The sequence below is a fragment of the Dermacentor andersoni genome, chromosome 3 (assembly GCF_023375885.2).
Source record: "Dermacentor andersoni chromosome 3, qqDerAnde1_hic_scaffold, whole genome shotgun sequence".
NCBI lineage: Eukaryota > Metazoa > Arthropoda > Arachnida > Ixodida > Ixodidae > Dermacentor > Dermacentor andersoni.
The window spans coordinates 139288793-139304423 of NC_092816.1; the positions used below are offsets into that span (position 1 = coordinate 139288793).

General features: G+C 48.2%; 1 protein-coding gene across 1 annotated transcript in view; it reads right to left on the reverse strand.

The window, feature by feature from the left end:
* LOC126525153 (beta-1,3-glucosyltransferase) overlaps positions 1–15631 on the reverse strand; it is a 39123-nt gene that overhangs the window by 17512 nt on the left and 5980 nt on the right. Inside the window, exons 3-5 of the mRNA XM_050173212.3 lie at positions 5559–5638; positions 4536–4647; positions 235–365 (exon numbers count right to left, since the gene is read on the reverse strand). Coding sequence (XP_050029169.2) covers positions 235–365; positions 4536–4647; positions 5559–5638 — 323 coding nt within the window. The remainder of the gene's footprint in view (positions 1–234; positions 366–4535; positions 4648–5558; positions 5639–15631) is intronic.

A 15631-nucleotide genomic window follows, 5' to 3' on the forward strand; every position in this document is an offset into this window, starting at 1 on the left:
TCTCCTCGTGTTCTTCTCTTTCTCCTCTTCCCCCATCCCTTTGACCAAAGTGTATAGTATAGGCTGGAGGACTGTCGCTCTCAGGCCGTCCTCTCTGCTGTTATTACTCGAATAAATTTTGCTCTGGAAACCAAAACAGCGCGTGAAGCGACGTCAGCAAAGTAAGGGTCATCACCGACACCTGGACGCAGCGGCCGTGGCAGCACCGCGTGTGCGCGACCCTGCGCGACCCACCTCTGCATCGCCGCCTCGCTCAGCGCCATGCCCGCCGACAGGTCCGGGTAGGCCAGCGACCGCGGGTCGTCGAAGTGGTGCACGATGCTCGTCTCTTCGTCCCACAGGGCGTGACCCACGAACTGGGCCTCCTGCGGGCACGGATGTTCACGCTATCGCACTTCTCGAAAGGCGCGCACTGTCTGCACGCGCGGTTTGCAGAGGAAGCAAGTATACCACCTCCGTCGATATTTCAAGACTTTCTTTTTTTTTTGCTTTGCCTACATAATTTAGTCATTCCTTTCGCGACCACTGACAGCTAAGTTCATAAACATGGGGAGGGGAAGGTTAACCAACTCGCCGAGCTTCAAAGTTGGTTAAGATTAATAAGGCGAGAAAAAAGAAAAGAAAAAAACATCGCCGGATCCCACGCACTGTGGGAATCGATGTAAGCGAAGCTTTGTATGTTGTTTGCTTTAAGATAATTAGCGGTGATGTTGGTGGCGAATGTGTAATTTCTTCAGCGTTTAGTCTAATACGAAAGTGGTGGGTTGGTGTTACGCGTTACCTTGCGTGCATCAATGCTGTTTGTCTGCGTAGTCCACAGAGAACACAGTGAGACGTGTCTGCTCGAGGCATTGTTGTGCATTATTTTTCATAATCGCTGAGAGGATCGAGCGTTATCGTTGCCTCGCATGGCACATCGCATCGTGGCAGGAGCGTTAAACTTTAATTGAATTATGGGGCTGTACGTAATTCTGGTGCCATCTGGTAAAGCGCCATCTGGTAATGTTGCAAGAAACCGAGCAATATTCCCTCGGTTCCCCTTCTTCTGTCGTTTAATGATTTGGTCTAGCCGTTCGTAGACCGTTTCTGAGACTAAAGCGTAATTGATACGTGACCGCCTCTTTCAGCACTGCCACGTTACCTGTCCATGGCACTTATTCTCCCTGTTAACTACTATAATTTTCTGTTCATCGCACAGATCCAGCACTCCCGACGTAACTCCCTGCGACATCGCCACTGTATCTTCGTGACGTAGCGCCGTGCTGTAGGTCTATACATGGGAAGGTATACGTCGCGCAATCCAGGAGCTTGACGCCATGCTTCGGCCATCTCCTAAAGTTCAAACAGCGTCCCTTTAAAGGGCCCCTCACCAGGTCTGGCCATGTTGAGCTGACAAGCGCGGAGCATACATTACGCAATAACGATCGTGTCTGCAAAGTATTACATCGCCACGCGCCGCGGAAAGATATGAAGTTTCGAACCGAACGCTGTTCACTGTTCTCCTCGCGACCTCCACGCTCGAAGCCGGAGGATGACGTACACCTGCTAGTGCGCCTACGTGCACGTGTTTGCACTGTGACGTCGCTTGTGGTGACTCGTGACTTCGAGAATTATTCAAGGCAACATCTGTTATTTGTGCAATATGTTGCTTGAATAAATGAATTAAAGCTTAGATAAATAATAAAACACACAAACCGAATGTCTGCATGCTTTTGTTTTATTTCGCACCGCAGCAAGAGAAGTGTACTTCCTTTTCGTCTGCTTGTTCCCACGTCACGCAGTCTCGCGCAGACACCGAAACTTTGTCATTTTCTACCGTGTTCCAGCGCGGGACGATGCTCTGTGATCCACTTGTGTCTGCCTCAGTATTCGTGTAGCACTGATTTATACCGCTAGCCATGTGCCCTTGTGAACAGCGCGCAAACTCGTGCGCTGCGCGAACCGAGACAATCAAAGTAACTCGCGCGCGATGCCGTCAGCGGAAATGCGCGGCGCCACAAAAAAGCGAGAAAAAAAAAAATGAAGGCGGGGCCCGTGACGTATGCGTCACGCGATCCTCGAGGTCCGGTATGAGAGAACGCAGGTATCGTACCAATATTCTAGGGACCATAACGCAGGGAAAAAATTTCCCTTGTGGAGGCTAGACAGGGCAAGTGGAGAGAGCGTCTACGTTCGCGGTGAAGCTCGCCTCCTGAAATCATGGGTTCGCGACACTGAAATATTTCTATCTCGGCTTAATGAGCCGATCTGAATGTTTTCTTTTTTTTTTTTTGCGGCAGAGCGCTCCCTAGAGGACACGTAACAACTTCCCGCGTATAACTGAAATTTGCTATGGGGCCTGGTGAGGAGCCCGTTAAGATGACAAATGCTGCACAGTGAAGCGCCGTTGCGTGCAGTATGGGTTCGGTACGCTGCATGGTGAACCTACGAAAGCGTACGCGCAAAGTGGCAAAATAAACGCCTTGAGATGTGTGCAAACTTGGAGTAGGATGTAAAAAATAACATTTTACTAAGCATCGGACATATACAAAATTGCCACAAGGTATGATGACGGTGCAAAAGTGGTACAGAATGAAAAAGAGTGAATGGGAGTCGAACTTTCTTGCCCTGCCCAGAAAGCTAAACAACACTACAAGGACCAGCTAGCACTTTTTTCTTCAAACCTAGAACACACCGTATTTAGTGCGATGCCTTTCAAGGAAAATATTCCCGCGGAAGTTTGTGAAAAGGACCTATGGTAGTAACGGAGTGTTTAGCTTGTCCATTCCTCCTCAACACGTTTCCTTCAGCAGTGGCAACGCCCGTATAGCCTGCCCATACTTCCGCTCTTACTCTTTCTTCTTTCCTCGGTGCACTTGACTCTTCCAAAGTCTGACAAAAGTGCCACAGAGTGACAAAGGAGCGGCGACAGGAATGGTTAAAGGAGTATACTGACACGATATTTTCGACCTTGCACTTTCTTGCTCTAAATGAAAGTCTCTAACCTCGAAACCACAGAAAAAAGAAATGAAGGAAGACACTGGCAAGTCGCTCTAAATAATTTACCACAATAGCTGTTCTACGAAGCAGTTTCCGTTTCGTTCGCCAGAATGCTTATGCGTGGTGAAGTCATGACACAGAAGGTTGTCTCATCGGAGCAGAACACCAGGACGCCTTGGCACTCACTTCTACTTGCTCGTTCGTCTGCTATGCTGATACATCGGGCCGCGCAATGAGCTATAGGCTAGCAAATATTGTCCTCTAGCGTTTCTAGGTGAAGGACTTTCAATTAAAGAAAAAAAAAAAAACATGCACAGTAGAAGATGTCACGTGAATAGTCTTAACAACCATGGACCGCTACCCCGTCTGTTATAGAACACTGGAGGGGTGTGCATGCATCCGTGCGCGAGCTTTCGCTCGGGAGTAACTCATGGTCATGAACAATTTCCTAATTGCTGGCGTCTGCGGGCTGTCGCGGGCTGGTCTATGACGTCATAGGCGGGTCATAGTAGAGGCAGCCTTAAAAGCATCCGGTGAGAGGGAGCAATATTTTAAGCGAGGCTATGGGCTCTCTGACACATGCGGCGGAGTAATATTTGGCTCGCATGCTCATATGGCGGCATTGTTTACAGGCACACAGAGAGAAATGACGTATATCAGTTCCATGGTAACCAAGGTACCAGTCCGGGCCTCCTTCGTAGGCTCGTGCCTCCCGGTCCAGTACATTCTTCATGTGCTACATTGCCTGCGGTTTACGAACATTTTCATACCGCGCTCAGAAAGTGTTGCAATGCCCCTTTAGGCAGCAACAACATCGGCGAGCACGGCCAGCCGTCGCCGAATCGAATCACTCTGCTCACGCGGATTCTAACATTTACATGTAATATTTACGTCGTACATCGAATATCATCAAACACTCTTTATCTATACACGGAAATCGAACTGGTGACAACGTTCAGGTGCAGCAAGCATGCCTTACGCGACAGCAATAACTTAATGACACCATTATGTCAACGCGATTACCGACAACAGATAAAAAATAAAATTGCACGCGTGGTAATGTTTCCAAATAATTTATTTCTGCCTTCTGACATAAGGATGCCGGAGTACATTAGGTCTATACATAATGATTATATACATGGAAGAAAGACAAGTTGAACAAACAATCCGTTCCACCTGACTTCAGTTAAAGAATGTGGTTATTTAGATCAATCACCCGAAGAAGAACGCAGCCGCAGGACGATAGCTTTCAGAACATGTTCTATATATGACGTCAGACTGTCCAGTGGGAATTAATTAAAAAAGAAAAAAGTGTACATAATAATCTTCGACATATAAGCAACTGCTTCGTATTTCGTATGTATACGAGTCTTCTGGTTGCATCTACATCGCCGCCGCCCTTCCTCCTCCTCCTCCTCCTCATCATCATCATCATATTATTATTATTATTATTATTATTATTATTATTATTATTATTATTATTATTATTATTATTATTACGCAGATAAACGTAGCACAGCACCACGTGAGATGCCAAGTGGCGCACGTTCGTTTACCTGCGTAGAGTTGACTCGGTGCAGAGCTTTGTGAAGAAAGGAGAGCTCGACGCCCGTGGTGTCCTCACAGAAGAAGAACCAGCGTCCATCATTTCTGTGAAGCATTTCCAGCCTGGAAAGCATACCAGAGGTGTATTTCTAATGCAGCGAGTGTTCAAAGGTAGCAGAAAAGAAGTTGTAGCAGTTACATAAATATGCATATGGCGCGGATAATGTGCGCCATAGGATTTCCTAGCTGCGAAAGAATTTTGAAAGTTTAATTGGCTCAAGGAACTCTTTGTATTGAGAGTCAGAATTGAAACAGTTGGAGCCGACAGTCGCCAGGAACAGCTGGGCGCGGCGCAAATACCACCACCCTCTCTCTCTCTCTCTCTCTCTCTCTATATATATATATATATATATATATATATATATATATATATATATATATATATATATATATATATCCGCTCTTTTTCTTCTTTCTTTTTTTTCTTTTTTCTTGCACATGAGAACTAGGTATGCAACTGCTAAGACATTCAAGCAAGTTCGAAATCGAAGGCATAAAATACAGCGTTGTTGCTCTCGGCAACCCATACAATCCAGATAAGCAGGTACAGCGCTTTCGCCCGAGTTTGACCGCCGTAAACTGGTATCACAATCTCTTTCACACTTGGTGTCTGAAGCGAAAATTAGCAACCTCCGAATTCTCTTCAGGTTCCTCACAATAATTTTTTCGAAGTAATTTCACCAGTGGCTGTCCTTTCAATTGCTAGGTGTCATGACTAATGAGCAGCAGTCATGAAGCAGGGTACGGTCGATCGTCCCTTTGAAGCCAGTCCACACTGACGTATGGTCGGACCAGCCGTACTTACACATCTGGTTTCAGCCTCCTCGTAACCTGTTCCGCTCTGCTACCACGGCAATCTAATAAAATTTAGGAGGGCGCTCGACACCCAAACACACCCGTGACTGCGGCACTTGCCGCTGACTACTGCATTCTCTTCGTTCACGAACCTAATGAGTGCGCGATGCACCGCTTACCGTTTGATCAGGGGAAACACGGTCCACGCTCCCGCGACGTCCGGCCACTGCTTGTGCAACAGGTACACGGTGGGGGCCACCTGGATTGCACAACGCTATTTGTCTTGACATGGAGCTGGAATGCGATGCAGAGAAGCACTACACAGGAAATCAATTGTAAATGACCGTTATAGTACTGCCTGCAACGTACAGAGACATTACGTACATAAAGTCAAGGAGGTTAATCAGGGGTACTTCTGGTTGGCTACCCTACACGAGTGGAAGGTGTTACGCGGATAAAAAAAGATAAAGAGAGCGTAAGGGGAGAGAAGGAGAAAGCAGCACAAAGTGAACCACGTACACAGGAGTAGCCGGCAGTAGCGCACGGGGAGGAGGAGTTGAGTGACAATGGAAAGGCAAGGAGGTTAATCAGGCTGAGACTAGTTGGCTACCCTGCACTGAGGAAGGGGGAGTGATAAATGAGACGAAGGAGAGAAAGAAAAGTCCACAATATGCACGCACACACATGCACAAGCGTCCAAAGTTTACAACAGAGCAGTGACTTCGGCTTCAGGAATTAAGCTGGTAAACCATCACACCTCTAAGTAGACTGATCGCTGGGCTATTTGGTACAGACATAGTAGCGCAAACGGGCGATCACGTAGAGGGTGCGCGTCCGTATGTATTTCCATGTGATCGCCTAAGTCCTCGCTATAATGTCTTCCCTCATTTATGTGTTCTCTATGTGCCGTTGTGATGACCATCGCCACTTCTCCAGCAAGAACATTGTCCTGTAAACCGTGTTCCTGGCCTCCTCTCCCCGCATTGTACCCCTAACCACACATTGCGTTTAGAAGATGTTGGAAGACGTCTATTACGCGATTAGCACTATTTGCCTGCTTTTGTCACTCTGAGCCTGATCTCTGCTTTGCCTTGCCTTGACCTGCCCTGCCTTCGGCTTGTTGCGGACAAAACACTGGCACGCCTTGCGAGGATAGATTCGCATGCATTCAACATCCTCCTCCTCCCCCTCATTACTGCTGTCCTAGCGCAGTCGAAACGGTGCGCGTTGCTTCACTATACTCAGTACAGCCGAACTTCAATATAATCAAAATAAGCATAACAAATTATCGTGTGTAACGAAGTAAATTGATCTAAAGTTTGGCTGGTCATACTTATTTCTGAATGAGTAGTCACTTTCAAACATGTTCCTATGGGCGGGCAGCGCAACCCGGACGGAAGAGAGAGGAAGTACACAATACGAGCGCAGTGTACGTCCTCTCGTCTTTCGTCCGGGTTGCGCTGCCCACCCATAGGAACATGTTCAATCACCAACTCGCCCAGCTTGCCGTGTTAACTTTCAGAACCAGACGGAAAATAAGGATATCTAATAGCGAATCAAATCTTTGTTTGTGTGGCTCAAAATACTATGAAAACGTGCAGCAAGATCGCCGCAACGACAGCAGAACTAAATTTTAATACGCTGTTTATTTTCTTGAAATAAATAGCTTGAGAATTAACCGCATAAGATTTCGAGCTTGAATGGCCTCGTTTCCAGTTCCGTGTTTCTTAGCTCGGAGTACGAGTGCACGGTAAGGATATACATGTTTGCATCGAGGCAAGCATAGTGCAATTTGGATTTTTTGTATATTTGCCTCGTTCGCGCTCGTAATTCTGTCACCCGGCCTCTACAGCGGAATTGCAAGCGTCGGTCGGCATATATTTAATACTCATTTAACTAATATCGGATATAACAAACAAAATATATTGCTCCTAATGCGGCTTCGTTGTGTCGAGGTTCACCTGTAAGGCTTCTGGTAACTGAAATCTTTGTGTTGCTCTCGAGAGGAGTAAAAATTTTGCCTACAGTTTTAGCCACCATCTAGCCACTGGAAAAAAGAAAAAAAGAAGCTATACCATCAAAAGTGCCAAAGTTCCAGCAGAACATGTGGGGCTTCATTTAAGACTCCCGGAATAGTTTTGTTGACAACTCTGCAGCACTTATTATTATGTACAAGTGAAAGGCCCAAGAGCATACGTATTATCCGAATTTTTGCATTTTTCCGGGCCATACGTCATGCGTTAGCCTCCCGTGCTCTTTCTTCGTGACAGTTCGCAATTTGAGACGCTGTGTGAGACTGCACAGCATCTGGGATCGGCCCAGCTTTCTCAGTGTGTTCCCCGTAAAAACTGTGCGATGCTGTACCGACTTCTTTATTGGCCCAGGTGGAACAGGTTTTAACGTCAAAATGCCACCGTCGTTTTAACATATACACCCTATGACATAATAGGCACCTACGATTGTATAACACATAGTCGCTGATGAGGTCGCAATCTGTTTCTCTCGCTTACGCATCATCCAGTACCTATGTGTAACCGAACAATCGGCATGTCGCATTATAAGCTCCCGTCTAACAGCCGGAGTAGAAATCACGCGATCGTTGTTACCTTTGTTTTGCAGCTGTCGTCATGCACGCACAAACTTGCGTCAGACACTATAGCTATTCGTCTTACACAAACACGCTGGTCCACCTGGTAACGCTTTGGGTAATCCCAAACGATGCCGAGTAGCCAGCTACCAGCAAAATCATTCGCATAACATCGTTTCTCACAGTGCATGGATCTACATGCTTCATCTTTAAGGCGAAAGCCTTAAGTGGCTCGTTGCAATAGCTCACGCCTAAAAGACGCGGCGTCTAGTGGAGTGGTACGAAAAATATCATCAGCGGCAATAGCTCATACTCCCCATAAGCAAGCAAAAGATGCAATGGTTTATACCCCCTTAAGGTGGAGACAAGCGCTCAGCAAAGTGAAGCGAACAGTGCATACATTCAATGAAATCACCCACGCAACACACAGAGCAGCATACGCTTCAATAAAGAAAAAGCTCAAAACAAGCATCCGAACCACCAATAAAGCACTGTATAACCCCCTCGGAAGTACGCTACGGCCGAGGATGCTCGTCAAGCGAGAAACGAATTGCAACGTGCGAAGCAGCAGGAGCAAGACGTTCGAACGCGAGTGCTGCTTTCCCCAGCTGAGAGGATTCAACGGAAAGTCGAAGTGAAACGTTGTTGGCGCCAGTCTGACCCCGCTATAGACGTCCGCACGCCAAGCTTCATCCTAAAGCCCCTTAAACTTCGTAAAGTAGTGCCATGCTTTGAAGAATGCCGCCTCCTCCTCGCGCGCTCTGGTCGAATACGACGCCGCGTCGCTTTTGGCCTAATAGCACCACGTGGGCCCTCGCGCCGTGCATCAGCGCCATTTTTGCTCGAGAAGCGTCTACAGAGTGGCGAGGGGCGCATGTTGGCGCCGTTGCTACGGATGGATGTTATGAGCGTCCCCTCTGAAACGGGGCGGTGGGTTGCGCCACCAAGCTCTTGCTATTATACTGCCTAATGTCCTACCTAGGTTAAACAATAAAGAAAGAAAAAAGAATACTATGAACTCACACAACCAAACTGTCTGATCCCCTATTGCGAACTGTGCTTTTGTACGTCTCCGTTTTTTGTCGTTTCCCTACTTTTATTTCACCAATGCTCCAATCGCCTCTTACTAATCCCTACTGCGGACATGTTTACTTTTGCACTGCTCTCGCTAAACCCAAGGGCTTCAAGGAGGCCAGTGGGGCTTAAATCGGCCGCTGGGCAGACGTCTTCACATTCTAATAAAACATGCTCCATAGTTTCCCTAGCTTTACCGCAGCAAGCACATGCTTCTTCCTTCTTATATCTCGCTTTATAGGTGCGTGTTCTAAGGCATCCCGATCTCGCCTCGAAAAGTAGTGAGCTTCCCTTTGAGTTATCATAAATTGTTTCTTTCCTGATTCCGTTTTTCCTCTTAAGTAGTTACTCATGGCAGGTTTCTTTTCCATTGCCGTCACCCATGAGATTATTTCAGCCTCTCTGACTCTCCGCTTGACCTTCTTTTTTGCTGTGTTGCCCACCCTACAGGCCGCATATTTGCTTGTAAGCTTCCTAGTTCTTTTCCTCCACTGTGAATCAATGTTTTTCCTGTACAGATACCTGGGGAACACTCTCCCAGTCCATTTACTTTCTTCCATATTCCTCAGTCGTTCTTCATACTCAATTTTACTGCGAGCTTCCCTCACTTCAAAAATAGTGTAGCCCATACCACCCTGCACAGCTTCGTTTGTACTCTTCCCGTGAGCGCCCAATGCGAGGCAACCCACTGACCTTTGGTTCACATCGAGTCCTGATTGTACCCCTGATTTAAAGCAATCAACCGCATTTCCAAAAGTAAGTCCTGGAACCATTACACCTTTCCACATACCTCGGAGCGCCTCGTACCTATTGTATCCCCATAGCGCTCTGTGCTTCATTATGGCTGCATTTCTCTTCCCCTTCACTGTTATTGTTTTTTCCTGTGTTTCCATATATCTATTGCCTTCGTTTATCCATATACCAAGGTATTTATATTCTGTTACCCGAGGTATTTCCTGGCCCTGTATCGCCACTGTCTGTTCATTGTTTTCATTGACTACCATAACACCTGAGTTTCTAACACTAAATTTCAAACCTAAATTGTTGCCTTCCTGTCCACAGATATTAGCCAGACATAGTAAATCACTTTGCCTGTTAGCTAGCAACACAATATCGTCCGCATAAAATAAACCTGGAAGCTGCTGCTCTACTACTGTTTCGGCCTGTTTGTATGAGAGATTAAAACCGAGATTACTTCCTTCTAGCGCCCTCTCCATGCTCACCATGTACATCATAAACAGCAGCCGGGATAAAGGGCACCCCTTCCTCAGTCCCTTGCTGGAATGAACTTTCTCCTCGCTCCCCATCCCTTCCCATTCAACGCAAACGGTTATTTCTAGGTAAATATGTCTCAAAAACTGTAGACAATCGTCACCTAAGCCTTCCCCTTCCAGAATATCCCACAAAATGTTGCGGTCTACGCTGTCATAGGCTCCTGTAATGTCTAAAAAGGGCACGGACGGACGGTCGGACGCCGCGAGTATGAGCCATTATAGGCTTTCGCCTTAAAAACATCCGAAACCCCTTGCGAAAGCCTCGCCGCAGAAGCTCGACGGCCAACTGTCATGGTGGTGAGTGCGCCGAGACGCGGAAAAAAAATAGGGAAAAGGGCGCAAAATATACCACATGACAGCGCTCAACCAATTGGGACACGTAGACCTTCTCTCCTGCCTCCTCGCATGCTTCTCGCAGGAGCGGCGGCGGCAAGATAAAAGCATGTCACCAAACCCCTCTACCAGCGCTGGAGTTTTCACACCTACAGCGCCGCCCTGGCGGTCAGAACGTTCACAACTCAGCCGCTCCCGCGGACAAAAATTGCTACTGGTAGTGGCGTTGCGTGCGCTGAAAGTCGAAGGAAAACAAAAGGACGCCGACGATACTGTTGCGTATACAAGTGCCGCAACTACTTCGGGATGCGGGAGGATGTATCCTTGTGCGTTTTTCCATCTAAACCCTACGAACAAAAACGGAGGCGGCGTTGGATCCAAGCAGTCAGACGAGCGGAGTAAGTTCCTGTCGCCCTGTGAAGCGGTGTCGGGCTGGTTTCTAAATCAAATTTCGCGTGTGTGCTTGGTTTATTCGATAGTGAAGACGGTCAGCCGTGGCAGCTGGCCAGTACCAAACAGCAGAATGTGCAGTCGGCATTCCGTCGGAAACAAAATGAGCAATAGCATACACCATCCGGCATATGTACAAACCATTCTTCCTTCGCAATACCACCGCCAAGCGCCTTCCAATGCCACCGCACGAAGCGAGCGATACGAAAAGTAAATATTATCCATTCATTGCCAAGAATTATGTGGAAGGGAAGCTGCCGCGTAATACGAGTTGTGTGCGCATACTGCCGGCGCACGCGTGACTAAGCCGCCTATGTGTTTTTTTAAAATGCGCATGCGGATGAGGACTCGGCGCTGAGATGCATCCGGTAAAATTTTGTAATTAGTGTTAAATGTAGCCAGCGTTGTTACGGACCCAGCAGCGGAGCACTCAAACCCTTGCTTGCGCGAGTCAGCTGATGCGACAAAGCTTTCTTCTCCATTGACTGCTGTGGCGAAGTAACATCGGAATTTTTTATGTCAAGCCAGAGAAATATGGAAAGCCTTCAGGCCAACTAATACTTCCGGAACCCTAGCGCAGCACGACCGGAGCCATATCTGATAGATTTGCGAGGCAGGCTGCCCCGAACGCATGGCAACGGCACACGGCGCAACCATTAAAGAAACACACGTGCTCGCCGCGACACACTGTGAAAAATATATAAAGCTTAAAAAGCTTCTTTCGTCATTTCTTCTCTTGATGGCGCTAGCTTCTTTACGAAAACTGTCCACTTGAAGCGGCGCGAAAACGGAAACATACGAACTATAATACGGCCGCGCACGTGTGTGTCGTCTGGTCGAGCGGCTGGGATATGCCGCGTTTCGTCGCCAGGGCGGTGTGCAACGCGCTCTTTTCGACGCGCCGCCTATCCAGCGCTGGTTTCCCATTCTGGAAAGTAGCGCCACTCTTACTTCTTTGCCGCCACACCCTCACTCGCGCCGCTGTCCTCCTGTTTTTCCTCCTCGCTGTCACCGCACCTGCGCTTCCCGCGCGCTGATTGGCTGCAGCGCGCCAAACCGCCCTATCAGCTGACCATCACGTCAAGGAGACGTCATGAATCTTGTTTGAGCCATTTCTTACTCTTTTTCCGGCCGCCATTCGCGGACCACGTGTTGATCGCACGGCGCACGTGCCTTTTGCAAGTTAGGTGAGCTTCGTTTGCCGGAAGAATGCCTGGCTGCTGTGCTTTTCAATGGAGCAGCAGGCGGGAAAAAGGACTAGCGTTGTTTGCAATCCCCGAAGGAAAACAGGACGTAGTACGCCGAAGACAACATCGGAAGAAAACACGGCGCCTTCGAAACACGCCATTCTTTGCGAGGAAAGCACTGCACTTTTCTTTGTAGTTGTAGGCAAAGCTGCAAGACGATTTTTATCATTTTTGCAAGCCAGAAAGCTTGTTAAATTAATCACAGTGCAGCAGTGCACTGTACATTTAGCGCATGTAAAACATGTCGCAAACTTTTTTTCTATCTGTTCGCGTCATGATCGTGTCTTTTATTTTCTTCGCATTCGCATTATTTTTGAACCATATGCACTTTGAAGTGTTGTGCCTGCGACTCGGCGTTCGCCCAAATAATTATTTGTTCCGCTTTCCTTCATATCTTTTGAGTGTTACACATGGGAAGCAAATGGGAAGCGATGATGCACATGGGAAGCGATGGAAGCGTGATGCGTTTGCCCTTTATATGTTTACGTGTGTTCTGTGCGGCGAACAATTTTCTTTTTCATACAAGCATTCTTTTTTTGGCGTTGCAAGGTATGAATCCTACTATGATATTACTCAGTAGATCACTATCGTTTGTTGACATGTATGCAATAAAAACTGCTCCATACATGCGCCGTTTTTATGTAACAATTGTTAGGATCGGCCTGCAGGGGTATTGCTCTGCAAAACTATCTCAGCCCGCTGCAGGTGCTTCGATCGACCCGCGGGTGGTGGCGCCCTTCAGAGAACCAGCGAGGACGACAGCGCTAACCGACCATGAACTTCCTTCGGAGAACTGGACACTACGGCAGCGTTAATCCACCATGCGCCTCGTTCGGAGAATCGGCGACGGCAGCAGGGCTGACCACGTTTGGCGCCCCGTGTATTGTTGGTTGATTTGCCGGGTCTTCATGGTCTCTCTGTAGCAAGAAGAGCTTCCCTCACAAAAGGGTGCTTTGCCGTACGTTTTCCTTGGGCCCCAGGATTCGTCGCAGTCTGCTTACACTCGTGGCGACTACAGGAGAAAGGCAGCTCTGGAATTTAGAGGCGCCGGCTGGGGTCAGGCGTGTCCACCTGGCTACGAGGACGCGCTCTACTCGGGTTCTGGAAATCCAAAGTGTGTACGTGTGTATGTGTAAGCCCTCCCGCTCAAAGGCGGCTCGGCTTCGAGGACTGGTCGAACTGTTCCCTCGCCTAGGAATATAGGGAGCACGAAGTGTTTATAAGCAGCTGTTTGTCGGCTGCTAGAGCGTGCTCGTGCTCGACAAGCAGTTTGTTTGGAGCTTCGTGCTCAAATGCTGTATGCTTCGTCTTGCGTGCTCCATTTGGGAGTCACGCTAGACTGTGGAATGTATCTCTTGTTTTAATGTAAATATCTGTAAATAAATCCTGCTCGCCTAGTCCTGGCCCCCCAAGTTCCTCCCTACGACCTACAACCCTTACAACTGTATGCCAGCAGTGGGATCGACCTCAACAACTCTGACAACTGGTGGCAGCAGTGGGATCGTCCGACAGCTCCTGACAACTGAATGGCAGCGATGAGATCGGCCTACGGCTCGTAGATCGGCCTACGACTCGTAGGCAGCAACGGCAGCTCACGGACTTTGGCACATGGTGACCGACCGGTATCCTGATCAATTTGGATGCGACTTGAGATTGACCACCTCTTGCAACTGACTGGACACGGCGGAGGACTGGTAATATGGTGCTGCTTCAGTGGGTAAGCGTTTGGTTTTGGCTGTAACATTTACCAGGCTTCAACTTCTGTGTGTGTGTGTAGATTTGATTCGCTGGGATCTTACTTGTATTCTGATTTCCGTGGGTATCACAGCAAGTATTGTGTGACAGCAGAGCCAAAGCTTAAAGTGGCGACCATGGTCCTAATGTGTTTGACGAGAGCTGACCTGTTGTGGTTGTGTGAAGAGATCGAGGTAGACGTAGACATGAAGGAAGCAGAAATTTGTAAAACCATTCTCCAAAGTGACAATGATTTGAAACTCATCGAACAACTAGGTAAACGAATTATAAGCAAAAAACGGGAACAGGAAGCAATTAGGCAAGAACAGTTAAAAATGAGGCAAAAATAGGAAAACGTCAGGCAGGAACTGAAAAGAATTTCGCAGGAAGAAGGCCTAACAGAAGTAACGAGGCAGCACGTTGCTGCATTGAACAGAGAGATTCAAGGTTTGGAGCAGTCAATCAAACGAAGTCAGCAGCGGCTTGAGAAATCTGTAGGCTGGACGCAGCGAAAGTGGGAGGAAGTCGATAGCAGATTTTGGTCGAAAGGCCAGAGAAGGAGTAGCACCTGCGAGATTAGCAGCACGTTCATAGGTAAACTCGAAGTGCTAGTAGCTAACGATGCCTTAGTGGCCACAGAGGCCGTTAAAGGCCGTAGTGAGAGCGACAAGGTGCTGTGCCAACAGCGCACTGTAGAGACAGCTAGGCCAGCTGTGAATGAATTGACACAGTCACCGCGCGTGTGCGTCGCTTGTAATGTTAACGAGGTTGTTAACGAATCACAGAGTACTGCTGACCCGACAAACGCGAGCACCCATGTCGAGTCAGATCTGCGTGCCGAAGTGAAGTGCGAGCTGGACGATGCAGTTGAGGGCAGCTCGCAAGATCGCGAGCTGCGTAGCTCAAGGGAAGTCAATTGCATCGTTCAGGGATCGGTGCAGCTGTCCGCCTGTCTAGGTAGCTGAGAGAAGGATGATTTAGTTAGGAATCATTCGGACTGTGCGCGTGAGACAGCGATCGAGACCGACGAGCTGTGTGCCGATGCACAGCGTGAGCTGGGCAATGCAGTAGAGGGCATTGCGCAAGAGTGCGAGTTGCATAGCGCGAGTAAATACTGCTGCATTGTTCCAGAGTCGGTTGAGCTGTCCGCCAGTCGAGGCAAAGAAGAAGCTGATTTAAGGGAAAATCACTGAGTCTGTGCGGTTAGGAGAGTGATCCGGGCCGACGAGATGTGTACCGGCCAGCTTGAGGCACCAGAAGGCGGCATGAGAGAGAGTTCAAAAAGAAAGCGCCGTAGAAAGAAACGCCGTAAAGATCGGAATGCGGTGAATAAGGTAGCGCTACCAAAGACGGCGAAAGACGCAAAAAGCCAGGGTGTAGGAAAAGAAGGGTGCGGTCGTCGTTGACGATGTTGGCGCATCAAACACGTTCGAGCCACCGGTCAAAAAGAGACCGAGAAGTATGTTCTACACGGACACAGGGCGCTGGGCAGCTACGTTCCTCGTCGTTCCGTCGTTCTTTTCGGAGTGCAGCATGTAGTGCGAAGGAGCGCA